A 27,076-nucleotide genomic window follows, 5' to 3' on the forward strand; every position below is an offset into this window, starting at 1 on the left:
GGCGCGGCGGGGCGGGGCGGGGCGGGGCGCGGCGTGGCACGCGGAGCGCGAGGCGAGGTGGCGCGCTGAGTGTGTAATGCAGGCAGGAACGGCAACGCTGTGTCGCTAATGCCGTGTTTAGTCCTGGCGGTCCTGTATACCGACGGTCCTGGCCGAGCCAGCAGCAGGCCGCGCTCACGGTGAGCTTGAACTGCGAGCGGAACGCGCCGGGCCGTGTCGTGCCGTGCAGGCCAGCTGACCAGCGTCAGGACCGGCCCGCCACGTCTTTCGGCCCGTCCCGCGCCGCGCCGGTCCCGCCCAGCCGGCTGTGCGCCACTCTGTGCCACTCCGCGCCACGGTCGCATTCATACGGCTGCTCGGGGCCCCCGGCCGGGGCCCACCTCACCGACAGGCTCGCCGGCAGGGCGGCAGGGCACCCAGCGCCCCGCTGCTCCACTCCGCGGAGTTGCTATGACAGCAGAACATCTGGCAGGGCGCTGCGCTGCGCTCGGCCCCTCAGCGCCACGCCACGCCACGCCGCGGTGCCGTGTCGTCTGCTAGCCGGTGCGACCGAGCCGCCGCCACCGCGCCGCCTGACGATGCCGCTACGCGGGGCCTTCCTGGCCGCGCCCCGTCCGCTGTAAACACGCTCCCCTTCCTGCAGGTCCTGGGCGAGGATACTCACTTCCCGATCACCTCGCAAAGCTCGTACACGTCGTCGAACAGCACCTCGTCCTCCGCCATGGCTGTCGTGTCACTTGTCGCTCTCACTGGCACGCTGTCACTCGCGGCGGGTCGCGGCGGGTCGCGGCGGGACGGGCCGAGCCTCGCTCGGGCCCCGGGTGGGCGTGTCGCGCGCGTGTCGACGGCACCGCGTGCGCGTGCGTGCTGGCGTGAGTGCGCGCGCCCCGGCACCGTGCGTCCGGGACGATCCTCGGACCTGACGGGGCGCTCAGCGCCTCGCTCAGCGCGCACCTGCCCCTTCGGGTGCAGGCTGCAGACTCTGCAGTGCAGAGCCTTGTTCATGTGCTCGCCGTAGGGCGCGGGCGCAGGGCGCGGGCCTAGTCCGTGTGGCTGAGCTCGGCGGGCCGGCTGGCGCGGCGGAGTGCTGCCGAGCAAGCAGACAACTGAACTCGCTGCGCTGGTGCTGGTGCGCTCCGCCTGCTCTAGAGCCTGCTCCGCCCGGCCACGCCTGGCTCTGCTGGGGGCCGCCAGCGCCATGGCAGCACCGCCACCCCTCTCCTCCCCCCGCGCTCGCCGCTCGCCGCTCTCCTCGCGAGGCCTTCCCCCTCCTCCCCCGCCGCGGCCGGCGGGCCGCAGGACGCAGCGGGCGTAGCGGGCCGGAGCGTCGCTGCCGCGGTGGTCGCGGTGGGTGGGGCAGTAGCACAGCAACATGGCGGTTCCGCGCGGAGCTCGCCGAACAGCTCGCCCGATTGATCCGCCGCGCTCGGCGCGACTCGGCTCGACTCGGAAGGAGTTCGGCTGTCGTCGGCCTGCGTCGGCCGCGTCGGCCCCTCCGCGAGCTAGACGCCGGGAGGGCCGAGCGGGTCGCCAGGTTCTAGCCCCGGCCCGGGCCCGTGGACCGCTAGGCCCCAGGCTCAGCGTGTTCGGTTAGGCCCTTCCAGCTCCAGCCAGGCTAGCCCGGCCCCGGCACAAACTCGTAGAACAGCCACGGGCGGCGGCCAGCGAGGCGATCTGCCCGGACGGAACTCCTTTCGCATTCCTGGAGTGCCCCACTCCTTCCCCCACGAGGGACTGCCAGGCATATCGTCGGGGGCTCAGTCTTCGTTCTCCGCTTGCCCAAGCAGGCCATTTTTGGGCTCTGCACGACAAGCTCCCAGCGGAGCCCCTAGTTGACGATCCTTGATTCCAGGATTGATTCTTTGTCAGTTTTGCCGAGGAGTCGTATTACTAGAAGATATACTGAAATGGGGCTGGTGTTTTAACTACACTGCCAAACTCTGACACCCATTCGCAAGGCCAAATAGTTTGTGAGGACACAGAGGCCGCCAAGCAGGTGAGCATCTGAGCCACTGCGTATCTTAAGCATGCGTTGGTGTTAAAATTGGGTTTTGCTAGCATTTGCTGACATTGGGTTTTGCTGGCATTTGCTGACATTTGGGTTAACACCTTCTTAGCACCGTAGACTTATTAAGCTCGGCGTGCTGTACGAGGTGTCCTCTGTCCCATAGACCCCGTACTTTCAAATTCTACTGTACCGCATGCAGGCTTGAGGGCGTGTGCTTGCCTATTGCCTACCGTCGCTCGCCGTGGTGCCTTATGGCGCCTAGCGAGTAGGCAATCACGTAAATGCGGTATAGCATAAGTCTCCACCCCCCACCCCTCAAAAAAAGTACGGAGTAGGCTATGACACCCAGTATTTTTAAAAATATTAATAATGTGCCAATTCAGTCATGTACAGAGATTCAATAGAACTTAAGAAACCTCACAGCCGTTGTATTTTAAAGCTACGATCTTTGCACTAGTTTGTCTTTACTAAATCGTTTCTTACGAAGGACACAAAAAAACATGTAAAAACTCAGTTCTCAGGAAGCGTGTGTCTTCAAACATAACGCCGTAGCACTAATACCAACCAAACAATTAATTGTTAGGTTGGCTGCAATTTCCAGCGCGTAAACTTAGGGCGAGGTTGTTGCACTCTCTAATGTTGAGCTTTGAAACATTATTTTAATTTAATACACGATAATTTCTATTACTGTGCTTAACACTTAACTATATATGTCACAGTCAATGGAAACATTTAACTCTAGTGGACGTAAATGACTTTACCCAAAAGTGGGGATCAGATAAAATAAACTTTGTAGCAGTCAACATTTTCTGTTCATTGTGTACATTGTGTGTATTATGTTTACAGTGGGCTTTAATGAATGATTTTATTTTTAATATCAACTTTTTGAATGTTTTGGGTTGATATTTGTTTTTAGAGGGCTTAAATATTGGACCCTAATACCCCCCACTGAGAGTGCAGTCGAATTTATCGGCAATACCTTAACGTCATAAGAGGTTATGAGTGATCTTGGATAATGTCACCAACATCTCTCCCTCTCAAGAGAACTTCAAAAACACCACAAGGAAATGGAGCAGCTCATAGTGATGAATCTGATGATGGAGTAAGGAAACTGGTCCATGTTGAAGGGATTCGTGATGCCTTAAAATTGATGAGTTGTTTCCTCCACAGAAAATAAAACTAGAAAACTGTCATCGCCTATGTTAATGTTAAACTTTTCACTTTGATTTAGGATGATACATCCAGCGTGGGCAGTAATTCTACCACTGATAACAACTCACGATGCACCACACCAACTGATCGTGTCAGAGGGAAAAAGCTCAAAGGTCGGAAGAAAGCTGCTGTAAAGGTCCCAATGAAGAATCAGTTCAAGTTTACGTAAGTGATTGTAGGAAACTTTGTTTTCTTTTTTTGCATATGTGGCAATCTACCCAATTAATATCTTGTCAATTTCCAGATGTAGTGTTAAGGAAGACCATGGACAGCCTCTTTTTGGAGCACAGTTTAACCACCTCTTAAAGGAAGGGCAGCCACTGATATTCGCATCAGTCGGAAGCAATCGTGTCTCTATTTATGAATGTCCAAAAGAAGGTGGAATAAAACTACTGCAATGTTATGCTGATCCTGATGTATCCTTTGGCTTTTTGGCAAAACTTTCTAGCTCTTTAATTTACCCACTCACATTATTTTGAATTTTTTTTATTTTATCTTAAGTATGCACTTCTTAACTGATCAGAAGCAAGATGAAAATTTCTATACCTGTGCCTGGTCCTATGATGAGGACTCAGGTAGACCACTGCTAGCAGTTGCTGGAGCGAGGGGTATAATACGCATCTTCAATCCCTCAACCATGTCCTGTATACGACACTATGTTGGTAAGTTTCCTACACAATCCTTAAACAGTGTTGACTAATAAAATATTACTGTTTACAATATTTTTTTCTGTTTTAGGGCATGGGCATGCCATAAACGAGTTGAAATTTCACCCACGAGATCCCAATTTGCTGTTATCTGTGTCCAAAGACCATGCACTAAGACTGTGGAATATTAAGACTGATGTTTGCATAGCAATTTTTGGAGGAGTGGAGGGACACAGAGATGAAGTTCTCAGTGGAGTATGTTTCAACTGCCAATTAACCATCCTTTTTCTTACAACACATTCCTTGTCCTAAAACCAAATTTAAATTATCAGGATTTTAATATGCGAGGAGACAAAATTCTTTCATGCGGAATGGATCATTCATTGAAACTTTGGGGTTTGGACAAGGCTGAAATGCAAGAGGCAATCCGCAATTCTTATACATTCAACCCTGCAAGAAGCACACGCCCTTTTGATTCTGTGAAAGAACATTTTCCAGATTTCTCAACAAGAGATATACATCGCAACTATGTAGATTGTGTCCGCTGGCTTGGAGACTTTGTTCTTTCTAAGGTAAATCAATGGGACCATACAGTGTATAGTTTTTACTTTCATTTTCTATACTATATTTTTATTATTTATTTGCCAGTCTTGTGAAAACAGCATAGTTTGCTGGAAACCAGGACGTCTTGAGGATAAAGAATATAAACCAAGTGATACTAATGTTACTATTATTCATCGTTTTGACTACAAAGAATGTGAAATTTGGTTTGTGAGATTTGCAATGGATTTCTGGCAGAAGGTGTGTATTGGTTGATTATGCTTGATTGTTATGTTTCTCCCTCAATAATCTGATCTATAATACATTTTCTTTTAATTTACATATCAGACTCTTGCGTTGGGAAATATGGTTGGAAGAACATTTGTATGGGACTTAGATGTGCCAGATCCTTCATTGGCCAAACCCATTACCCTGTCTCACCCACAGTGCAACACTGCTATCAGACAAACCAGTCTCAGTCGAGATGGGTCTGTTTTGCTCTGTGTTTGTGATGACGGAACAATATGGAGATGGGATAAAGTGAAGTCTGAATAAGGTTTGCCCCGGCATTATCATTGGTTTAAAAACATGAGTTCCTCTATGTACTTTTTCAGCAAGTGTGTCTTTTGTCAAATGAACTGATTTTTTTTTTAAATCCACATCTGTAAAATCTAGTGTTTATCAAATGCCTTATGCATTCATGACCAAGGTAGTTTATACAAGAATAAAAATATTTTAGGAAAGAATTAGTCTGTTATTTATAATTCAGAGTTTGGCTGTATAAATGCAGAATCATTGGGAACAAACGTTAATGAAATAATGTCCCCATCACTCGATGCTATGTGCTGTGCTGCACAGTTCATGTCCACTGTGTGCCTCATACTGCAGTTATCATTAGTTGAGTCAGTCGATGTTATGACATACTCAACTGGTACAACAGGAACTGACACAGCTTGACCAGGTAACAGGGATGATGATATCTGAAAGAGAGGCCCTTCTTGCACCGACAGCCCTGATTGCGCAGACTCTTGGTGAACAACTATAACTTGAACATCATCTGATGTTGGCTCGGCACTGACTAGAGAATTGCACCATCCCTCACCAACAGTTGGCACTTCCAAAGTATTTTTGTCATTTTCTGCCTGAGATGTGCGGGCCCTTGCCATAGCATGCACTTTCATATGTCGTTTTAGTAGATATTTTGATGTGAAACTTTTGGAGCAAGATGCACAAGGATTGGTTTTGGTGTGAACATGCTTCTGATTGTAATGTTTCCTTTGAATAGCTCGTGTCTTGAAAGAAGCAGCGCAGATCTCACAAAGATAACGTCTTTCTTCTTCATGAGTCAATTGATGTTCCTTGAGAGCATTTGTAGATCGGTAGTTTTTCTTACATTGTGGACATGGATAAGCTTTTACATCTGAATCCTGATCAGCATGAGTGGCTTGATGCTGTATCAATGTGTCAGAACGCTTGAAACACAATCCACATATAGTGCACATATACGGTCTCTCATCCCCATGAACACCACCCAAATGTCGGTAGTAATTAGATCGACTTGGTGTCTGATAGGAGCAGTGAGCACACTTAAAGCAGGGTAACTTTTCCTTTCCTTTCTTTGAATGAACAGCCATGTGTCTTTGAAAGTGCTTTTCACTTGTTGTCATGTAGTCACACTGCAAACATTGATAAGAATCTTTAGAACTTGAATCTTCAAGTTGTTTGAGAACATGTTTGTACCTTTGATGTTTTGTGAGCAATTCTTCCGTGTGAGTGCTGTATGTGCACTGAGAGCAAGCAAAAATTTCAGTCTTATGCGTACCAATATGCCTTTGCAAATGGCTTGCTCTGATGGTGCTGAAGTCACATTGGTCACATGAATAAATGGTGCAGACTTTTTCATGAAGTCTAGAGTGATTTCTCATATGACTATGACGTTTAGTTTTGAAGGAACATTGGTTACAGAAATACCTAAAAGGTGCTAGTTCTTCATATTTCTTCTTAAGAAGTTTTTTGCGCTCCAAGTTGTTGCCTGACATACTTTCTAATGTGGAATTTCTTTTTTTCGTGAAACTTTGTTTATTTGTTTTGTTCATTTTCAAATGTAAGACCTCAATACCTGGCTCATCTTCTGTAGCTACCACCAAAGTAACAGGTAAATCTGGGTCATTGAAAATTTTATCGTTGGGCTTAGACAATTTGATGTCCATATAAATTTCATTCTCAACAGCAGATTCACAAATCTCTGATCTAGTTTCATGATGGTTTAAACCTTCAAGGTGGTTGTAATTGTGTTCAAGTTTGATGTCCATGTATACTTCATTTTCAATTGGTTGATCTGAAACTTGACAATTAAGGACATCCAAGCTGCCATCAACAGACCCTAATTCAGGACTGAGACGTTTTTCTCTCTTAAGTTGAACTGAGCTTCCTTCTAACAGCTGATCAGTCTCATTTCTTTTATCAGCCTCAAGCAAACGACCCTCATTTTCCTCCAAAGATACTTCTTGTTGTAAACAGGGAACATTAATTTCTTTGTTTTTAGATTCAGATGTACACCATTTTTCTAAGGAGGTGAGCAATACATTTTCAGCTTTCACCACACAGTCCCAAAACCCCTCTAAAGAAATACTGGAATATTCAGATTCTGGTGTCACAGTCAGTTCAAGATTTTCAAATGATTCCTTGAAAAATTGCACCTTGTCAATTGATGAAGGCATCTTGTCTAAAAAGGATTTAGATATCGCAACTTTGGCCTTTTCGTAAACTAGATGAGTAGACATCTTGACATTCTGGAAAATTGAAAAAGGGTATCACAAAACACCGATCCAGTAACATAAACAGGTTAAGATAAGAGGACACTCACTAGGCTCATGAATCCCTGAATAGAAATAATAAATACTTCTTCACCGTGCAGTCCAAACCCCGAGGCTCATGCAGCATCCACAATGTATCAGAAAGACACTGTTCACAAGTTTGGGTTTACATTTTGTTAATTGGTGATCCGTTGTTTACTTGACAACTATACTAGAATCACTAGAACACTAGGTCGTCTGCTTCTGGGACGAAGTGGCGCCCTCTTGTTTGCACCCCTCCCTCTCCTATTATGAGAAACTTTTCATGCAAATCTGTTTACAGTTTTATTTTGTGTCCGGGAACTGCTGTCCAAACACAACAAAAGGGAATGTTGTTACTGCTTTCAGCTATAAACTGATGGTTCTTACTGTTTCTTTAGTGCAAAAGTTAACGCATTTAATTTTGTTTGGTATATAGTGTACTGGTGAGAACAATTACTAGAAGGTTGTGTTGTTGACAGGTGAGGTTATAAGGTACTCAACATGTTTAGTCTTTCATAAATTTTTTTTCTTAATGATTTTCAGCGGTTTTGACAAGTCGAAGCTTAAAAATCTGCCAAGATTAGCCGCCGACGTTTGAACCATGGATTGCTGTGCTCAGTGGCTCGACACTGGTTGAGCAGTTTTCTTTTGGGCGCATTAGCAGCTTTTCTACTTTGTTATTATGCTGTAAATAGTAAATCAGGTAATATTTTCTATTTTTAGATACTAACTGGGGACATTTAGGTGCTAATATTTTACACTTTACAAAATAGAGAATATTACTCAGAGAGATATTTAAAATGTTGCAGGAAACTCTAGTCACAGTACAGAGCATGATCCTATTCTATCTGGAAAACTTCACTCAATGGAAGTAGAGAATGATATTTTGAGGCGTCAACTTGACACATACAAAGAAGAGCTTGCGTCACACTTACAAAGTGAACCACCCATCAATCTTGCTCCTGATATTGTTCCCCAACAAGCAAATCATCATTCATCACCCTCTGCAACTTCTGGAGGACTTTGTGGTGACAAGGTGCTGTACTGCTTCAACTACTCATAGTACTATACTGTTGTAGACATACTCCCCTTGTGTTGCACTAGTGATACTAATATATTTTTTTTAATTTCAGGAAGCATACATACCTAAATGTGAAGTTGTACATGTGGCCATTGTATGCGCTGGCTACAACGCTAGCAGATCAGTGGTGACGCTGTTTAAATCTATATTGTTTTATAGAAGAAATCCTCTTCACTTCCATCTTTTGGCAGACTCAGTTGCTCAGATTGTTCTTCAAAAGCTATTTCAAACTTGGAACATTCCTCAAGGTGTCTACCTGTACTTCCATCAAACTGTGTTGATTTCTTATCCTAAAATGGTGTAAATTTGGTATAACTTTATAAGTTATATGTTTTATTTCAGTGGAGGTCAGTTTTTATCTTGCTGACAGTGTGGTACCTGATGTCTCATGGATCCCAAATAAGCACTATTCAGGAGTTTATGGTCTAATGAAACTTACTCTACCAAAAGTCTTACCTAGCAACCTTAAACGGGTCATTGTTCTCGATACTGATGTAACTTTTGCCACTGATATTGCTGAATTATGGAAAATATTTTCACAGCTTCGAGACAAACAGGTAATGATCAATTATCACAATTGGCCCTACATGGTCTCACGTGTTTTTAAAAAAAATAAAGAAAAAATAAAACTTGTACAATTTATAATGGTTTTTAAATTTACAGGCAATTGGTCTTGTGGAAAACCAAAGTGATTGGTACTTGGGAAAACTGTGGAAAAATCATAGACCATGGCCAGCATTAGGAAGAGGGTAAACCATTTTCAATTTATGAATTTTTCTTTTAAAGCTTTTTTGTAATGCATACTGTATTTACTCTACCGCAGGTACAACACAGGCGTTATATTACTTGAACTTGGGAAACTTCGTAAAATTGGTTGGGGACAACTGTGGCGTCTTGTTGCAGAAAAAGATCTAACAACATTACTGTCTACAAGTTTAGCAGATCAAGATATATTTAATGCAATAATAAAGACACACCCAGATCTAGTATATAACCTTCCCTGTCAGTGGAATGTGCAACTTTCTGATAATACAAGATCAGAGCTCTGTTACACTGAAGTTACTGACTTGAAGGTTAATACATGTGTAATTTTATTCATGTACTTCTTGTTTTGTTTGTTAAAATAACATCCATTAATATTTATTATTTTCTAACAGGTTATTCACTGGAATTCCCCTAAAAAACTCAAAGTAAAAAATAAACATGTTGAGTTTTTCCGGAACTTGTACTTAACATTTCTGGAGTATGATGGAAATTTACTTCGACGTGAATTATTTGGTTGCAATTACACCAGCACACAATCAGCTGTAAAGGAACATCAGCTTAGTATGGTACGACTGTTTTTAAAAGCATCTAAACTCCTTACATCTAATGTTTTGTGGTCAAATGCATTAGTTGAAGAGTTTGTTTTTTGTGTGTTCCATACAGCTTAATGAGGAGGACCCATGTTATGATTTACGCCGAGCTCAAGTTCGCTCCCTTCGCACGCACCTCTATTTCCTAGATTACCAATATGAACCATCTCCAGATGGAATTGATGTCACTCTTGTTACACAATTGTCCATGGATAGGTTACAAATGGTAGAGCTATTATGTCAACATTGGGAAGGTATATCAGTTACTGTTTTGTGTTGATTTAAAAATTAAAAAGTTGTCTTTAATCTAGAAACAAAATAATTCTCAGGTCCCATCAGCCTGACACTCTACCTATCTGATGCAGAAGCACAACAGTTTCTTTTGTATGCCTTAAGTTCTCAATTATTAAGTAGCCGTAAGAATATTGGATTTCATATTGTTTACAAGGAAGGAGTAAGTTTCGTTGATACCTGCCTGTTGTTACCTGCTTGTACCTGCCTGTTGTTAATACTTCAAAAATTTTGCTCTTCTTATTCTTTTTTCTAGAACTTCTATCCGGTGAACTTGTTGAGAAATGTTGGGCTTCAACAGGTTGATACTCCATATGTCTTTTTATCAGATGTGGATTTCTTACCAATGTATGGACTTTACCCAACTCTTAAAAAAGCCATTCAAGCACAAAACTTACAAAATGAGGAAAAGGTATGCAGCAGGCATAAGCTCAATTAGCTCCTAGTACTTCTAGCCTACGAAATTTAGATTTAGTGAAATTTTGATAATTTTTTTGTAGGCTCTTGTGATCCCAGCCTTCGAAACTCAACGATATCGAATCACCTTTCCCAAAAGTAAGGCTGAACTTCTACATATGTTAGATATGGGGACATTGTTTACATTTCGTTATCATGTGTGGACAAAAGGGCATGCACCAACAAACTTTGCAAAGTGGCGCACTGCCACAACCCCATACAAGGTACAAAACATTAATTATTCAGTGTGGATACTCCCCCTTGCAATGTTGATTTGAAGTAAATTAAAAGTAGCATTAGATTTAATGTGATGTGTACTTACAGGTTCAGTGGGAGCCAGACTTTGAGCCTTATATTGTTGTTCGAGCAAGTGTTCCTCAATATGACACAAGGTTTGTTGGTTTTGGATGGAATAAGGTTTCACACATTATGGAACTAGAATCACTTGGATTTCAGTGGGTTGTGTTACCAAATGCTTTTATGGTACACATGCCACATGCCCCAAGCTTTGATATTGCCAAGTTTCGAGGATCAAGTCAGTACAGAAGGTGAGATTACGTATATTTGGTATGAGTCTATTATTCCATCGTGAAGTAACTAATCCATCTTACTTGATTATTTTCCTTTTTTAAATTTACAGGTGTCTAAAAGTTTTGAAAAGTGAGTTTGTAAAGGATCTTAATAAAAAGTATACTAAGCACTTCATCATTGATCAGTAATGTGCCATCTGCTTCTAGTCAAGCTTTATTACTGTAAATGTATGCCACATCTATAGTATTTCATGTCTTACTAAATCAGTGGGTTGCAACAGCATTAATTACACTCATTCTGGTCTGAATTTTTAAACCCACTGTTTTCTTAAGAATTCTTCATTAATTTTTTTAAATTGTATTATAAACTTAACATTTGCCATGCAAGACTTAATGCCAAATATGTTTTAATCAAACATTGTTGATCTCCATCTTTCGTATTGTGTTGTTTCATTTCCATGTACCTTGATTTCTCATTTTTATAAAACTATTTTTTGATTTAAGTTCAACATATTTTGCGCCAGTCGTGGAGAGTCGTGAGAGTGAAATATCATATAGTTAAAAATTGCTGTTTCTTATTACAAATGCGGTCATTGTATTTGTTTCCTTGATACTCAGTGTGTATAATTTAGTGCGATCAACATATATATTGTGTTTATCAGAAATAAAAAGTATTAGTTTCCTAAGGAGCCTGAAGTCTTCATGTTCCTTATTCTCCTTCCCCAAAATTCCCGCCAATTTATCAGCCTTCCTTTGAAAATCTGGCAACCCTGTAAGGAAGTCGTAAATTTGTCATACCTGCAATGCGGAGGTGCCGTGACGTCATTGTGAATTTGACCAATCAGCATCCTTGGTTGGTGGTGATAAAAAAACATCGATTTTACAGTGTTGTTCGTGTTCGTAGCGTGTCGCGCGAAGTTTCCTTTCTTAATTGAAAGTATAAACGTTGATACCAATTTGTTTTATTTACTTCACCAGTTAACTGCAAAGTGAGTAACTTTCCCCCTTTTGCGAACCATATTGAATTGTTATGGTCGTGAAAATCCATCGCGGGTGGTGTGAAGCCAGTGCACGAGTGCTCAAGCCAGTTTCAAATATGGCTGCCTCTGCCTGTCTGTGAAGATAATATTGCCGTTCTTCAAATTATCTTCACATTAGCTGTTCACTGTTGTGTTTGGTATCGAAAAGTTGACATTTCTACCACTGTGCAATTGCTCAACGCAACAGTGAGTTTGATGACAAACCAAACCTCAAATCACACCTTCGTCATGTTCCCAGAAGTTTCGGCGGTTACCTTCTCTTCTTCGTATTCTCACGTTCAAACAACGTTTAAGGTTCTTATTACCTCTGTTCATCTTTACGTTTTAAGTTTCGGATGCTTCCTGTAGCAGGATTTTTTTCGCAACTTAATGGAAGTAGCTTAGATTTTACCATTCCGTGTCACTTTCTCGCTGAAAGTAGGCCCTTTGTCTTGAGCTAGGTTAGTTTGTCTTGTATATACATTTACAAGCAGCGACATACATGTCTTATTTTGTTATTACTTCTCCTGGTTTTGCTTTAGAAAATAACCAATGGATATAACTTTTCCAGTCCATTGATTATCAAAATTTGTATCATCTGCAATGTAGTTTTTCTCCTTTTGTTTATCTTCTGTGTCTAGCAAGATGTGTAGTAGGCCACCTACCTACACTACTTCAGTCAAACTGCTCACATATTTTATGAGCAACAGTGATACCTTTGTTGATATCTCTGTTGTTTTTCAAATCTCTCAAGGAATTTTGTAATCTACAATTTTCCTTTGTTTTTGTTTCTAGATGCCTCGAAGTAGAAGGCACCACTCCAAGAGCTGGTCTCGCAGCAGAACTCGGTCTAGGTCTCACTCAAGATCTCGGAGTCGCTCCCCTTCCTATTCCAAATCAAGTTCACGGGAAAGAGCCCTGAAACGTCATCGCCATGTTGATGCCACTGACAGTCCATACAAAGCATCATACAGGTAAGGAGCATTAAGAAACTATTACAACATAAGTTGCAATAATGCTACAAGTCCCAGAGGATAGTATTTTTGTAACCCACCAGCTGACTACTTAATGAAGGTCCTATATTGAAATCTAAAATTTTATGAACAATTAAGGATTACCAGTTTTCGATGCTGTTACATGGTAATAGCATTCTTAAAAACCATGGGCCAACGATTGCTGGCGATTCCCCAGATTTTAGTGTTGCTTGTTTTGCACCCTCTGTTGAATACGAACTGATTTTCCCATTCCGTCGGGTTCTCGTACTGTACGCTGGAGCAAGCAAAAGTGAGCGATCTTCCAGTGCAGTCACGCCGTTGCCTCGCGGAGTAGCGGCGCGGGGAGGGGGAGGAGGGAGTGGGGCGCCGCGGGGCCCGTCCTGCTAGGCCCATGGCCCGGCGCGGCCCCAGTCGCAGCCTGGCCACTGGAGGGAGAGGAAGGGGCCAACTCCAGAGGAACTCTCCTCCGGCGGACGACGACTGGAACTTCAGGGATATCGGGACGACTCTCCTCGCGGAGAATGTTGTGTAGTGTGTGTCGCAACGCTCTGTAGCCATGAGGATCGCAAGCAGCTCTTCGTCGTCCCTCTCGTCCGCGTCGGCCTCCAGCACCGGCTCGGCCTCGAGCCCCAGTGCGGCCTCCAGCCCGAGCGCGGCCTCCAGTCCCGGCGCGGCCTCCAGCCCCAGCTCGGCCTCCACCTCGGTGGGGGCCTCGGGCAAGGGCAAGTCGGCCTCGGTCTCGGGGCGCGAGCGGTGCCCCACGGCGGACAGTGGGTTTGGGTAAGCCGCATCACCTTCACCACGAAGAAGATCACATGTCCTGCTGTCGAGCCAGCGACGCCAGTTATTTGCAACGCCAATCCTGTTATATATGCGACCTGTAGTGATGGCTTTGTGCCGTCGACCGATCATGTGAGGGACGTGAACGCCATGTCTAATCTGTGCACTTCTCCGAGATAGGCCGTGAGGCTTGTGTGCAACTTATCTGACGGTGCCTTGGGCCCGTGCCGGTGGGCGTGCTTTTATCTGCGGCGTTGGCGGTCAGGGTCGCGCTGCCTGCCTGGCCCGCTCGGCCCGCGCCCCGCAGGGACGCCGACGCCCCGCTCGTTTTGAGCTATCGTCTTGATTTATATAGCGCTCCAGAAATTTGGCGGAGCGCCGCGCACCGCTCCTCGGGGGCCCGGCTGGCTCGCCGGCTGGCACGGGGCCGGCCGACCATTCGTTGGGATTTTTACGAGTCGTCTAAGAGTGTGTGTGTCTGTGTGTGAGAGTGAGCCTTCCTGCCGAACTGTCCCGGAGGGACTCGCGGCACTCTCTCGGCCGTGCCCGCCGTGCCATCCTCCGTGACCCCCGTTGCGTCAGCCCGAACGGCCGGTCCCCCGCCGGCAACTTTTCCCCGGCCCAAGAGCCTGGGCGCGGTGGGTCGGGCCGCCTCCTGGACCAGGTCCGCATACCGGCGGGCAGAGGAGTCACGGTGGTCGGTCGAGTCATTCACTCTATGCCGGGGGGCCCCGACGCGACGCCCAGCCTGGGGCCTGTCCAGTTAGTGACTGCCGTAGGTCGCACCCGAGGCGGGGCTAAACAAGTGACCGTTACTACAACTCGATTTCTTGACAAGGAACGTTGTATGGGCCCCCCGCTGAAAGTATGGAGCTCAATGGAGTAGAAGCAAGCTCGTTTCAGTAGATAAAAGTATACGTGATCGAGAGAAACTCGTGAATCACCCCCTTCTTAAAACCCCTAGAAATTAAAATTTAACATATTTTCATTTTTTTTTTGAAATCTTTTTTGGATTACTCAAGCATTTCTAAATTTTGCAGTTAATTCGAGGTTCTGCAGAAATCGTCCCGCCGACTTTTAAATGGGCCATTGCCCATTGACGTCGGTATCTCAATTACTTTGTTTCCTTGGTCTTTTACCACGGACGTACTTGGATACCGAGCCCACGTGCCTAGTCTACATGCGAATACTAATTGAAAACCTACGTCACGACGTTCGAAACTTTTTGCTACACACCGAAAGTGTTCAGGCCCGTGCCAGCCTGTATCTTCCACTCAGTCCGATTTCCGAGGCCAGCGTTCACACGCTGCGCAAGAAAGGCATTTCATTTGTTGAGAAGTCTTGGTTAAAAATTTTATTTTCTCTCGATCACGGCGCTGTTTGAAATTCTCACTATTCCTCCAGGGAATCGAGTTGTGAGGAATGTTGTTCATAAATGGGCGCCGGGGAGTCGCGTGTCGACCGGAGGGAAGCCCTGCTCGTCAGCCCCGTGTGGGCAGCAGGGCACGGCGGCGAGGTTGGCAGGTCGGCGGTCGGCCGTAGTCTTTGCTCCCGATTTATCGCTCTGGAGGCAGGCGAGGCGCGTCCGGTGCGGAGCGACGCGACACTCCCCAGGCTCCCGCCACTGACAAGGCTCGCTCGCCGAGCAGAGCGGTGATATTTTATCGACTCTTGTCCTTGCCGTGCGCCCTACGCGCCGCCGCTCCGTCGCGTCGCCTACGACGAGCTGCTGGCTGGGATGCACCTGGTCCAAACGCTTCGCAATCCAGTCGGGAGCTTGGCGGGGCTTGCGACATCAGCGCTTTGGCTGGGCGAGCCTGCGCACGGCCTACCTCAACACCTTGCCGCTGCTCGCGCGCTCCGCCCTGCGCGTGTCTGGCGAGCGAGTCCTTGGCTCGAGCGGCCCGAGCTTAGCGGCGGAGACGGGCGGGGCTCGATACAAGTGCAGATAGAGCCTTACCTCCCACTGTATCCGGCGCCGAGGAGCTTAGAGGGGAAGGGGTTGGAGGAGAAGGGAGGCGGTGAAGTCGTCGTGCTGCTGCTGCTGGATCGGTTTCCAGTGGCTCCACGTCGCTCCGCCCATCCTAATGCCCGCATACAGCATCGGTAATTTCGCTGAGATTTGGACTAATGATTTCTTTTGTTTTCTCCGCAGGTATGTGGTTTATTGTTGACGACGGGTCGGGTCCGTCGGGTCATGATGGGTGAAAATGGGTACTATCAAGACGAGCCGCAAAGGTCGGGTTTATTCTGTTTCTTTTAACCGGTGGGAGGCAGTTTGGCGGGAATGTGTTAATGAGGCTCGGCACTTTTTACGAGGCTGTGATTTTCTTGTGATAGTAGGCGCGTTGTTTGACGCGACGGGCGGGGCGTGTGCCGGCCGTTTTAGTTTCTCTTGTATCTGATCGGCGTGAGTCGCCTAATGGATATCTAATAGAGTGGGAATATACTATGACTAAAAAACATCGAAGCATTTCGTAACATTTTATAGGGATAGCGTTAGAAACGGTGGCACAGTTTGTGAACAGAACAGTGTTTTTTTTAACTTATAAATAAAAGGTGTGTCTCTTTAAAAAAATGACGTCTGGACAGGATCTGGACGTCCACACCAAATTTCCATGGCGCGTGTTGTCTAATCCATTGCATTCGGTGCACTTCCCTCCCTTTTCCCCCCCTTTCTTTCTAGAACGACCGCGAAGAAGACTTTGAAAATCACAGCGTGCTCGCTAGTTACGTTGCAAGTCGAGAGCCTCGACTGGAGACTCTGCTCGTAATTCGATAAGCTGAAAAATAAAGACCGTGTGGAGAGAGATCATTTTGCTCCGCGTTTTATTGCACGCCATTTGTCAAAACGTGAACTCGTCCGTATGGCCGCGCGGAATGGGCCTGTGTTATAGTTGGCGGGCCTGTCGTGGCGCCGCCGCCGTAACCGTCGCATCCCAATCGGGCGCCGCTGCTCTCCACCGGTCTCTCATCCGGCTCGATAGGCTCGCTCCTGAGCGGGGAAAAGCTAACTAAACCCGTTGTCAAATGGGCCAATAACCCATGATGTATGCTATTGGCTATGGCGAATATGGGCACTCCTTTCGTAAATTTAAAACGCTGGGAGATTTGAGCTCTGATGCGATAACTCTGTGCGTGTGGCGAGCATTCAAAGGTTGCCGCGATGCTCTCCGCGCGGCCGCGCCCGGCCAGCAGCTGAGGTTCTTGTCCCCTTGTGGGGTCGGCGGGAAGGGGCGGGGCGGGGAATGGGGCTCGCCACCGGCCGGCTGGACTGCATTCTTGGCTTTGCACCGTGACGTCACGGGCGGCCGGTTTGGTAAGGGCTCGGCCGATCTGCCGCATCCGTCGATCTGGCGGCTGAACGGCTGCTGTAGCGCCAAAAACTTGTGAGCGGCAGCTGATCCGTCCGAGGGAGAGGGGGGCGGGGGGTCGGTCCTCGACGCTCGGTGACCCTGAGCGGTCGAGGGTCGGGTTCCGTAACCACCCTTGCGCGCTACCTCACCCGCTGCCTTATTATTACGTTCGCTCCCCTCGCGACTGAAAAAAGAGGGTTGTCGGGATCGATTTTCTTTTCTCTCTCACTCTTTCCTTCTTTGCCGTGTTTGTCGTTTTCTTGGGTGTCGCGGCCGTGCGTGCGTGCAGTGAAGGCGGGGAGCGGGGTTGCCCGAGGCTCGGCCGCGGCTCGGCTCGCCCGGGGCGGCCGTCGAGGAGTCCTTGGCCGAGGCCCCTCTAATTGGTTTAGCAGCGCGCCGGCCGCGGCCGCGTGTAGGCCGACGACAGGGTCGTTGATTCGAGCGGCGAGGCTGGACTTGACGGAAGAGACGCTTGCCCGTGTGTCGATGGATGGATTGACGGGGAAGCTGCTGCCGCCGCGCCGCGCGTCTCCTCTGTTTTGTTCCGCGGTGGCGTGGCGCTGCGCGGCGCGATGTCGGTGCGGATAATTCGGGGCGCTATCGCCATGGGTGTATCTATCAGGGCGCTTTCGCTCTCGCCCCGCGATCCGTACTGCGCGGCCGGCACCCTGCCAGGGAATGCCCGCCTTCCCTCTCCCTTCGTGCCCCTTTGTTATGCCAGTGACATAAGTGCCAACGTTTGCAAAGCGGTGGAAATGGTCGCCGCCGGGCCCGGCGGCTGGCTGCGACCGGGAGGCTGCGTTCCGGACGGCCGGCCGCCGGGTCGCCGCGGCGCCGCGGCCGGGGCCGCCCGCCTCCGCGGGGGGCTGCCTCCGGGCCGCGTGTCCTCGGCCAGGACGGCGACGGGCGTCCGCGGATCTCGCCCAGGTTGGCAGACCTGGCTGCGTCCTGGCCGCCCAGGGCGTCCGTGTGCCGCCATTGAGCTTGGCGACAGTGCCTGGTGCGGGGCATTGGAGGAGGCAAGCTGGCGAGCAAGCCGGCGTGCCGGGCCTGCGGGGCGGACACCGCCGCGACAACGGGGAGCTCGAAGGCGGGCAGGATGCTGCTGTGGCTGCGACGGGCACTCCTCCTGGGCCTCTCCTTCTGGTGCGCGCGTGAGTCGGCCCGCATGTGCACGCGTGTGTGTGTTCGCTCTGCCCGTGCCCTGTCTAGGTCACGGCGCAGAGCGGGGCGGGCTGGGCCGCGGCCGCGGACGCCCAGTTCGAGTCGGAGATATTTTTCAGCGTTTGAAAAGTGGTTTGGCCGGACTCGCGCTTCCTCCGCACGCGGACGGGCAGCTTGCTGCTGCAGCGCGAGGCTCTTAAAGCCCACGCCCAGCGCCACTGCAAGCGAGCCGCACTGCAACAGAGCTAGTGTGTGCGCGACGGGGAGGGGCAGGGCGGAGGCGGAGAGCCTCGCGCGGAGAGCGCGGCGGCGTGTGAGCCTGCTGAGAAAGGGAAGACGGGATTAGGAAGAGGACGTCGGGGACGGGGAGGGAGCGGCCGGGTTGTCTCCTGGGGGTTACTGCTGGGAACCTTGTCCTCTCCCCCCCGTAAAACAATCCCATGGCAGCAGTGCCGCGCGCTCCAGCGGGGGCAGGCTGCCGTACAAGGGGCGCGGGCGGAGCGGGCGGAGCGGGCGGGGGTGCACCGCGGGCACGGGCAAGACGACGGCCTCCTGCTCTAGCGCCGCGCGCAGCGGAAGTTTATGGAGTGCATTTGGAGCGGGTCGGGTCGGGCTTGGCCGGTCAGCTGGGGCGAGGGTCCATTAGAGCTCCCTTGGAGGAGGAGGAGGAGGAGGTGGCGGCGGTGGGAGGTGGAGGGAGTGGGCTGAGAGGCGGAATTGCACCCTTCTATTCGGCTGAGTGGTCGTAAACGTCCGGAGCGCGCGATGTGGTTGGTTGAAGTCACTGGTTCGAAAACCGAGCCCTTGCCTTACTGCCCTTTTTGTTTGCCTCTTTGCTGCGGTCGATTCTAACGAGCAGCGGCCCGCTTCCATTAGCAGCCGGGCTGCTGCTGCTCTGCTGGCGAGAGCCTGACCTAGGCGGAGCAGTGACCGACCCAGCTCGACCCGCGGGCCGGGCCGAGCCGAGCGAGGCCGTGCCGTGAGGAGCGTGGCGGGGCGGGGCGTAGTCAGTACGCCACCGCCCAACCAAAGACGCTGTCCGGCCTCTCTTCCGGGTCACTTGACTTCCACTTCGTCGTCGCCGCCGCCGCCGCCTAATTTCGCCCCGCCATACTTCGTCGGCGTCGGGTTGTCGGCCGGCTCGGCCCGCCCCGCCCCAGGAGAGGAGCTGGGCTCGAGCGGGGCGGGGCGGGCAGGTGCCATTGCCAAGGCCCCGTGCACGCGTCGCCCCATTGCTCAGCCACGGTCGTACACCACCACCACCACTGCGGCCGCCAGAATAGGGGCGGCGGCGCGCGCCGTCCGGTCCAGGCCAAAAATCCGCGAGACAGACACACACACACACCCGCGCGCGCGCGGTTTATTGTCGCGAGGAGAAAACTGCTGCGCGTATTCAGTTTCATTGAGCGACAAGCGGTTCGGTGTGAGGAGGTGCAAGCAGTGTGGTGGTGTCGGTCGGTCGGTTTGGTGGGTGGGTGCGACCCGGCTGGGACCACCACTACACGGGGGGCCGTAAAAGCGGCGCGGCTGATGCTCGAGAAATTCGGCCGAGGCTCGCGTCAATAAAATGGTGATCGCGGACATGTGTCACTCTGGTGCCGCGCCTTCTAGGTCCTCCCGGCGTGCGCCTACGAGGTTAGAGGCGAGGCGGACCACGACGCGGATGCCCCCTTTCCGTGATTACTGCCGGGCTACGGCCGTGTAAATCACTTCTGCGGCCGAATTAGCCGCAACGATGCCGGCAGTGGCCTGCTGCTGTCCGCCGCAGGCTCGCGGGGCTGTCAGCTGTTTCCCCATCCTCCCCGTTTTCCCCCTCCCGCGCCTCTCCGGCCGGCCGCGATGGCTCCGGCGTCGGCAGCCCCGGGCTGGGCTGGGTCCATGTAAGGCGGGGGCAGGTGCGCGCCTCGACGTGTGTTTGTGTGTGTGTGTGTGTCGTGCGCTGGGCAAGGTCAGGGCCCAGGGCCCCCAACAACCTGCAGGCCCCCCAAGGGCTCGAGCTGCAGCGTGCACGATATGGTGTGGGTTGCAAGGCACAACCAAAGGTATCGTGTCGTCGCGAAAGAAATGGTGCAGGACGGGAAGTCTCTGGCGACACTCTGCCCAGCGAAGCGTGTCGTAGCGGTGCCTCCCTCCGGCCCGCGGTGGCGGCTCCCGCCTCCTTCCTCGCCATCGACGGCTGGCTTGGCTTCCTTCCCGATTGAAGCGCTGGCTGGCTGGCTGGCTGTCCCGGAGGCTGTCCCGTTGTCACGCTGGACACCACACTCCAGTTTTCTCCCCACGCGACGGCGGCAGTTGTCACGCCGATGGATGGATAGACGGACAGACGGACTTCTGTATGCGGAAACGGTTTTTTGGGTCGTTCGTGTATCACTTTGTTATTCCCGTCGATTGCGCCGCTCTGTCCGGCGCGTTCCTGCTGCTCTCGCGGTTATCGCGCTCGGGCGCTCTGCTGCCCTTCCCCCCGCCTCGCCACGCCGCGCCACGCGGACGTTAGCGGGAAAAAGCGGGGCGACGCGCGTTGGCTTTGCTTTTGCGGGTCTCGGACTGTGCGGGGCTGGGCGGGGCCGCCGCGGGAAGAGCGAAGTGAAATGACAGTCCGCGCGGCCCGGTGCGACGAGTGAGTGCGCGGGGCGTTGCGCGAGGTCGGGTCGTGTGTGTGTGTGTGAGTGTGAGTGAGTGCGCGCTGCGTGCGATGCGACTCCCCGCCACGCCGGCCGCGCCGCACTCAGCCTTGTCCGTCATGAGGCGCGTTGGCGGCGCCCCGCCACGCCCCGCCCCGCCGGACACGCGTCCGTTTTGACGGCTGCGCCGTGCGGCCCGACCCGTCCGTCGGCCCGGCCGGCTTTTGCACGAGTTTCACTTTGCGGGTGGCGGCGGCGAGTGCACTCGTGTTTTACTCGTGTGTGTGTGTATGCGAGTGAGTGGTGCGCCCCGCCGACAGCGCGACGTGGTGGTGGGCGGCTCACACTGCAGTCGTCTCTGATGCAGCGCGACGGGTCGGTAATTAAAAGTCCCGCACTCGTCTGTCTCTCCGTCCGTCCGGGATGCTTGATGCAGACGAGCGTGTGTGTGGTCGGGACGGGCGGGACGCTGCTGCCCCCCCGGGACGCCGCCGCCGTGATGATGAGAGTGTTGCTCCCCGGCCCGGACGGACGGCCGCCCTGCCCTTGGGACCTTGGGTGCCGCACGCCACGCCCCTCCGCTAATTCGCCTATTCATTCCCTGGCCTGGCTGGCACTGGCTTGGTCAGGGTGTTGTTGGCGGCGGTGACGTCCGCCTGGCTGGGCCCCCGCGGCCACATGGCCCCCTCCTCGAGTGAGGCGGCCTGGCCCGACCGCCCGCACTGCTCTGCCTGCCTCCTGGTGGTGGCCAGGTCGCGGCGGCGGCGGGTTCGTGTTGGCCAGCTGCTGCTGCTGTGCTTGCCGTGCGATTGGTCAAGGTTGCCCCAGTTTGTTGGTGTTGGTCGCCGCTGCCGCTGCTTGTCCCTAGGATATCCTTAAGGATATCGGGTGGGCGGCGCTCTCTGGCCGGCCGGCCGGCCCCAGTATAACCACGCCTAATGAGGCCGCAGGAAAAGGGGGGAGAAGGTGGGGGGGATGTCCGGGACAGTTTACGCCTTTTCTGGATCGCGTCGGCCGCCGCGGCGCTCCGACCGGGGTGAACCGACGACGCCCGACGTCATCCTCGCGACCTGCAGAGAGCTCAGGGCGGCCTCGTCTGCCCTGGCCGGCCGCCCCCTCCGCGCGTGGTGTGGGATGTCGCGTGGCAGCGATGGCACTTTTATCCCGTTCCCATCGCGTGGTAGTTGAAAACATTATGTCAGATCCGCCTGCCACTGCCAGAGCGGCCGTTCGGTGGTGCCCCGATTTTATTTTCATTTTATTTTTTATGGTTTCCACTATGAACCGTCACGCTACGACTGCCCGCTACGGTTTATTCGCTTTACACGGAGGGAGGGGGCCATGGAGAAAAGGTGACGGAGAGCGTGCCCCAAGACCAATTTTGGAAGGTGGGCCGGCGCGGGAGCACAATACGTAAGTGTCCGCGCCCGGAAGAAAGCGAAAGGGTGTAACGCAATGGCGCTGCGTTGCGGGACGGGCGGACGACGGACTCTTGACGTCTCGGAGGTCGTTTGCCGAATGTCCTCCCACGGCGCTTCGCGATACGCGCAGACTCGCCGTCCGCTTTTAAAATACGCTGATGAATGGCGGGGGCGCCTGCTGCTTCGCCCGGTGAGCGGGGCGCGTCACGCGCCGCGACTCCGCGCGCGCTGAGTGATGTGATGTCACTTTCACTGGCGGGGCCGGGCGGGGCGGGGCGCCCGGTATCTGAGCGAATCGCTTAGCAGCCCGCCCGCGGGGCGTTGCATAGCATTGCGCGGTCTTGCGGGGGCGCGACGCACCGCCCGTCCTGCGGGGGACGACGACGACGACGGAGAAAGCGCCCGAGGTCGCGCAGGGTGGGCCGCCCGCCGCGCGCGCCAGCCGTGCGTGCCCGCCGGCGGCCTACCTCCCAGGCGGTCTGAAGGCAGGCGCGCCTAGGCCACCCGCCGCGCCCAGGAGCATTGCATGCCTCCCGGCGGCCTACCTCCCAGGCGGTCTGAAGGCAGGCGCGCCTAGGCCACCCGCCGCGCCCAGGAGCATTGCATGCCTCCCGGCGGCCTACCTCCCAGGCGCGCTCTCAGGTCGCCCGCTGCTCGCAGCAGGAGCAGTTCTTGCCCGCCGGCGGCCCACCCCCCAGGTGGCCTTGGCACCACCGCTGTTGACCCCACTGTTCCGTGTCTGACAGGTGTATCTTTTTTGTTGCAGCAGTGAGAGGGCACAGCGGTCTCGTCGGCATGAGCGTGGCACGAGCGCCGAGCGTCGCTACAAGCGCTCGCACCGCCGCTCGCCCACCTCCCGCTACCGACACCACCACGAGGACCAGCACCGGCGCCACAGCAGGCACCGCGATGACCACCGGGAGCGGGACCGCGAGCGGGACCGGGAGCGCCGCGAGCAGGAGCGCACCAGGAATGCCGAGCGGGAGCGCGACCGGGAACGGGAGCGGGAACGCGACCGGGACCGTGAGCGGGAGCAAGAGCAGCGCAACAGGAACCGGGAGATGGCGGAGCGGGAGCTCGACCGCCTGCGCGAGAGGGAACGTGAGAGGGAGCGTGACCGGGAACGAGAACGAGACCGGGAGCGCGACCACCATCACCACCACCACCACCGCCGCTCCTCCAGTCGGGTGAGTAATCGCTCCCCGGGCGGGTGCCTCCAGACGCCCCGCCTGTCGGTGAGACTAGCCTTGGCCATCTCCTCTCCCTACCATGTGGCCCATGTCTCACACAGTCGTCTTTGGTTTATCACTGTCCTGAGCAATTTTTTTTTAAACAAAAAAGGTGCTAATGCCTTGTTTTGATAATAAAATGATTTTTTAAGCAAATCATTTCAAATAGGTCATAAGTTAAGGCATGGAAAAGAGAACAGAGTTTGGTATAAATCCACACCATGGTAGCACGCATGTTAGATGATAAACGCTTGTTTTGGGTATAGGTTGGAGGGGAGTGGGAGGGAGCAGCAGGTGTTAGATTATAAACTTCTTTTTGGTAGAGATGGGGAGCAGCAAAGGGGGGGGGGGGGGGGCTCAGGTGTTAGCACCCAGCAGCGAATCTTTCCTCATTATTGTCTCTCAATGTTCACGGAGGTGTGAAATGCGATTGGTCCTGTGGTAGTAGACAAAGCATGCAGAGTGAGGGCCGTTTGCGATTGACCATTGCTGCGGTGCATTGTGGCTTTGCTCGTACCGCTGCGTGTGTGTGTGTGTATGTGTGTCTGCATAGTTGCGTGCGTGGGCCGGGAATGCACGGGGTAGCTCAAGGATAGCTCGCGATATGCCGCTTCCATGCGCTGCTGCGCGGCCGGGTTAGTTTCTCCTCTTACGTCGCCAACTTTTGTCGCCTACTGTCCCGAGCGATGCTCTTTATCTTTGCAGGCCGTAAAACTTGTAATAGGCGCAATACAAGGTGAGGAAAGATCGAGCGTTTTGTTGGGGGGAGGGGGGGGGGCAGATGATGATGATTATTGGTTGTATAGTGCTCCGCGCGACCCATTTTGCAGTGCATCGCGCCCTTGCTCGGGGGGGTTCGGCCCCGTCGCGGTGCAGGTCCTCGGCTCACTCCGAGCTCACCCTGGGTTTGAACCGCGTGGACGCGACGGCGCGACTGCCCCGCGCGACTGTCGCCGTGTGAGGTGTCCCCCTTTATTCTCACCCGACACTCTGCCGCCACAGAATGTTGCTTAGGTCGCGCCGTCATACCGCACCACGGCCTGCTCGTCTGCGTGACGTTGCCGCCGGCCAACCTATAAAGCATTTGCGTCTCGACGTGCCGAGCCGGGCCAGGCCAGGCCGGGCCGCCACTTTATGCAATGAGCGCTTGATCGGCCCAGGGTTTATCTCGTGTCAGGCGGGTCCGGCGGCAGGGACAACGGTCGGTCAGGCGTGCGGGCCGGTGCACGTGCACGTTCACGTGGTGGGGGCCGTGCACGCCCCAGGCCGGAGTGTGTGAACGTGCACGGAAGCTATTCCTGGCGCGCGCTCGCGAGCGGGCCTGGCGGACTGGCGGACTATTTCGGTGGCCGGTGACGCTGTGCTGCAGGCCGGCCCTCTCCCGCCCGGCCGTGGGTGCCGTTTGGCGGCGGGGCCGGGCGTGTTGGTTGTACGCAGGCAGAGCGGGGCTGCTGGGCGGCCTGCTTGGCCAGTGCTATGCGTCCCTTCGGGCCCGTCGTCCATCGGGGATGGCGAGCCAAGCGAGCCCCAGTCAGCGCGCGCTGAGGAGCCCCCGCGGGCCGGCCCTGCCCGCCGTGCATTCGCCGCGGCGCCCCCAACCCGTGGACCCCGTGTTCCCGTTGGACCCGCTGGCCCTGCCGCTGGGGCTGCCGCAGTCGGCGCCCAACTCGCCGCACCAGGTGAAGGGTGACTTCCTGTGGCTGGGCCACTCGTGGGGCGCGGTGGGCGGGGCGCCGTTCGGCCGACGCCTCCAGGAGAGCCGGTACCAGCCCTTCGGCGCGCCGCCGGCTACGTCCCCAACGTCCCCTGCGCCCCCGGCGCCCCCGCAACCCGTTGCCATGCCGGACGCGGCTAGGCTGGACCGCGAGCGGGACTGGGAGCGCAGGGCGCGGAACCACTACAACTACCACCACCCGCTGGTCCACCAGCGCGCCTCCCTCGACGGGCACCTGCCGCGCAGCCCGCACCACGTTCACCACCACCACCACCGCGACGGGACGCAGACCGTGACCTTGACGGCGGAGCTAGGGCCTCCGCTGCTGCCGCCGCCGCTGCAGCAGCATCAGCTGACTGATAAGGAGGTGCCGGCCGGCGCAAGGTCGGCCGGCCCGTGTCCCTCAGTGAGCGGCGACCCGTCGGCAGAGGCGTCCGCCCTGGCGTCCGCGCGCACCCCGCCCGTGCCGCCCGTCAAGTTCTGCGCGTCCTCCGTCAAGGCGCGCCTCGAGTCGTCCCCGTCGTCGCGGCCTTGCTCTGGGCCCTCGCCCACCCCGACCCCAACGCCGGCCGCCACACCGCGGCCCGGCAGCGACCAGCCCGAGCGTGCCGAGCTGCGCTACGAGCCGCCCGCCGTGGTGTGCAGCCTGGAGCTGCTGGAGCCCGTGCTGGAGCCGCTCCGCAGTGAGATCGTGTTCCACACGTCGCCGCTCGCCGACGGCCCGCCCTCCACCAGCGCCGACACGAGCAAGGCTCTGGAGGCGCTCGATGAGGCGACGCAGAACCTACTCCATGACTCAGAGCCGCTGCAGCAGCAGCCGAAGCCCGCCGAGATGCTGGAGCCTGTGCTCTTGAACGTGCAATACTGGCCGGGTGGCTCGGGCGGCCCCCAGCGTGCGGTCCACCACCTGCCGGAGCCGCTGCAGGCGCCCCAAAAGGCCAGTCCCACCTACCAGCAGCGGCCGCAGCAGGCCAGCCCGCTGCCCGTCCTGCCGCCGCCGCCTCCCTCTGGGCCGGCGCCCCCGCCCCCGCAGCCCCACTGCGACAGCCCCGTGTACCAGGAGCCCTTCCAGGGCCCGCAGGAGGCCCGCGAGGAGAGCCCCGTCTACGCGCAGCCCTACCGCCCTTCGCCGGCCACCCACCGGACTGAGGTGGTCATAAAGTACGATGAGGGCCCGCCCATCTCCGAACACTTCGAACGGACCTGCGTCACCGGCCCCCGCCACGAGGACGACGGCGAGCAGCACAAGTCCAGCCGACTCGTCCCCATTCAGGACCTGTTCCGGGGCAGGAAGGAGAACAGCCACAGCTTGACGCGTCGGCTTATCCCGTCTGCGCCGAGCTCGGAGGACGACGCCGGCGTCCTCCAGGGCAGCCCCACGCTCAAGACCCGCAGCGTGCACCACCACCACCCCGCGCACCGCCCGGCACTGCCCGCTGTTGACGTCCGGAGCTGCCTCAACCTGATGGCCTGCCGCCTCCCGCAAAACCAGCAGTCCCTGGAGGAGGACGCCGAGGCCGAGCGCAACGACGACGAGGAGGCCGTTTTAGCTTCCGCCTGCACTGTGCCACCCCCGAACCTCCCGATGCCAACCCTCCCGCCGCCGGCCCCGTCACCCGCACCTTCCTCGACGACTGGCCCGCTTCCGACGACGCCGCTGTTCCAGCACCGCCGCCTCTCGGCCCCGGCCCCGCTGTCCTCGCCGGTGGCGTCCGCGGTGCCGCAGATGGCGGTCGTCCAATCGTCGTGGTGGCCGGTGGTGCAGCCGTCGCCCTCCCCGGCCTGGAACTGGGCCGCGACGCTCCCCGTGCCCCCGCCCC

General features: G+C 54.0%; 6 protein-coding genes across 12 annotated transcripts; 5 read left to right on the forward strand and 1 right to left on the reverse strand.

Annotated features, from left to right (window-relative positions):
- The first annotated feature begins 1,578 nt into the window (after window positions 1-1,578).
- On the forward strand, window positions 1,579-5,153 carry LOC113202784 (polycomb protein EED). Of its 4 annotated transcripts, none has more exons than XM_026417180.2 (9): window positions 2,595-2,835; window positions 2,925-3,110; window positions 3,240-3,385; window positions 3,465-3,636; window positions 3,747-3,882; window positions 3,959-4,122; window positions 4,200-4,439; window positions 4,516-4,668; window positions 4,756-5,153. In XM_026417180.2, the coding sequence occupies exons 2-9, from the start codon at window positions 3,024-3,026 to the stop codon at window positions 4,960-4,962; spliced, it is 1,305 nt and encodes a 434-aa protein (XP_026272965.1). In that variant the 5' UTR covers window positions 2,595-2,835; window positions 2,925-3,023; the 3' UTR covers window positions 4,963-5,153. The 4 variants fall into 4 exon arrangements, with proteins under 4 accessions (XP_026272966.1, XP_026272965.1, XP_026272962.1 ...); XM_026417177.2 differs by having other exon boundaries at window positions 2,596-2,835; window positions 3,744-3,882; XM_026417181.2 differs by lacking the exons at window positions 2,595-2,835; window positions 2,925-3,110 and adding an exon at window positions 1,579-1,996 and having other exon boundaries at window positions 3,744-3,882.
- Window positions 5,141-7,452, reverse strand: LOC113202781 (zinc finger protein 436-like). Its single transcript, XM_026417172.2, has 2 exons — window positions 7,274-7,452; window positions 5,141-7,199 (listed from the first exon to the last, which is right to left on the reverse strand). Exons 1-2 carry the CDS (start codon window positions 7,280-7,282, stop codon window positions 5,166-5,168), a joined length of 2,043 nt encoding a protein of 680 aa, XP_026272957.1. The 5' UTR covers window positions 7,283-7,452; the 3' UTR covers window positions 5,141-5,165.
- A 77-nt stretch (window positions 7,453-7,529) lies between these two features.
- On the forward strand, window positions 7,530-11,653 carry LOC113202782 (xylosyl- and glucuronyltransferase LARGE1). 4 transcript variants are annotated; one of them, XM_026417176.2, is made up of 14 exons: window positions 7,530-7,623; window positions 7,788-7,947; window positions 8,054-8,280; window positions 8,378-8,573; window positions 8,668-8,882; window positions 8,989-9,074; window positions 9,149-9,398; window positions 9,483-9,656; window positions 9,754-9,934; window positions 10,010-10,134; window positions 10,228-10,383; window positions 10,472-10,651; window positions 10,752-10,975; window positions 11,068-11,653. In XM_026417176.2, exons 3-14 carry the CDS (start codon window positions 8,110-8,112, stop codon window positions 11,144-11,146), a joined length of 2,037 nt encoding a protein of 678 aa, XP_026272961.1. In that variant the 5' UTR covers window positions 7,530-7,623; window positions 7,788-7,947; window positions 8,054-8,109; the 3' UTR covers window positions 11,147-11,653. The 4 variants fall into 4 exon arrangements, with proteins under 4 accessions (XP_026272961.1, XP_026272958.1, XP_026272960.1 ...); XM_026417173.2 differs by having other exon boundaries at window positions 7,533-7,687; XM_026417175.2 differs by having other exon boundaries at window positions 7,551-7,723.
- Window positions 11,654-11,999: 346 nt separating this feature from the next.
- LOC127748914 (uncharacterized protein DDB_G0287625-like) lies at window positions 12,000-23,814 on the forward strand. The gene is made up of 3 exons (XM_052264527.1): window positions 12,000-12,291; window positions 12,772-12,950; window positions 23,080-23,814. The coding sequence occupies exons 1-3, from the start codon at window positions 12,193-12,195 to the stop codon at window positions 23,672-23,674; spliced, it is 873 nt and encodes a 290-aa protein (XP_052120487.1). The 5' UTR covers window positions 12,000-12,192; the 3' UTR covers window positions 23,675-23,814.
- Window positions 12,997-16,368, forward strand: LOC127748915 (putative protein TPRXL). Its single transcript, XM_052264528.1, has 2 exons — window positions 12,997-13,751; window positions 15,907-16,368. Exons 1-2 carry the CDS (start codon window positions 13,528-13,530, stop codon window positions 15,923-15,925), a joined length of 243 nt encoding a protein of 80 aa, XP_052120488.1. The 5' UTR covers window positions 12,997-13,527; the 3' UTR covers window positions 15,926-16,368.
- Window positions 23,815-25,380: 1,566 nt separating the features above from the next.
- LOC127748913 (carbohydrate-responsive element-binding protein-like) lies at window positions 25,381-26,820 on the forward strand (the record flags this gene model as incomplete). The annotated part of the gene is made up of 2 exons (XM_052264524.1): window positions 25,381-26,193; window positions 26,290-26,820. Coding segments are annotated over exons 1-2 (1,344 nt in total), but the record flags the coding sequence as incomplete, so codon positions are not given.
- Between the last annotated feature and the right edge of the window lie 256 nt (window positions 26,821-27,076).

The sequence above is a fragment of the Frankliniella occidentalis genome, unplaced genomic scaffold (genome assembly GCF_000697945.3).
Source record: "Frankliniella occidentalis isolate FOCC.00 unplaced genomic scaffold, Focc_3.1 Scaffold19, whole genome shotgun sequence".
Classification (NCBI taxonomy): domain Eukaryota; kingdom Metazoa; phylum Arthropoda; class Insecta; order Thysanoptera; family Thripidae; genus Frankliniella; species Frankliniella occidentalis.

Excerpts from the sequence above, each read along its gene's own strand:
- LOC113202782 (XM_026417176.2), top strand. The coding sequence starts at position 8,110 with ATGGAAGTAGAGAATGATATTTTGAGGCGTCAACTTGACACATACAAA. Across the intron at positions 8,574-8,667 it reads AACTTGGAACATTCCTCAAG|TGGAGGTCAGTTTTTATCTT; the intron begins GTGTCTACCTGT and ends GTTTTATTTCAG. Across the intron at positions 9,657-9,753 it reads AGGAACATCAGCTTAGTATG|CTTAATGAGGAGGACCCATG; the intron begins GTACGACTGTTT and ends TGTTCCATACAG.
- LOC127748914 (XM_052264527.1), top strand. The coding sequence starts at position 12,193 with ATGACAAACCAAACCTCAAATCACACCTTCGTCATGTTCCCAGAAGTT. Across the intron at positions 12,292-12,771 it reads ACGTTCAAACAACGTTTAAG|ATGCCTCGAAGTAGAAGGCA; the intron begins GTTCTTATTACC and ends TTTTGTTTCTAG. Across the intron at positions 12,951-23,079 it reads CCATACAAAGCATCATACAG|CAGTGAGAGGGCACAGCGGT; the intron begins GTAAGGAGCATT and ends TTTTTGTTGCAG.
- LOC113202784 (XM_026417179.2), top strand. The coding sequence starts at position 3,024 with ATGTCACCAACATCTCTCCCTCTCAAGAGAACTTCAAAAACACCACAA. Across the intron at positions 3,883-3,958 it reads CTGTATACGACACTATGTTG|GGCATGGGCATGCCATAAAC; the intron begins GTAAGTTTCCTA and ends TTTCTGTTTTAG. Across the intron at positions 4,123-4,199 it reads GAGATGAAGTTCTCAGTGGA|GATTTTAATATGCGAGGAGA; the intron begins GTATGTTTCAAC and ends TTAAATTATCAG.
- LOC127748915 (XM_052264528.1), top strand. The coding sequence starts at position 13,528 with ATGAGGATCGCAAGCAGCTCTTCGTCGTCCCTCTCGTCCGCGTCGGCC.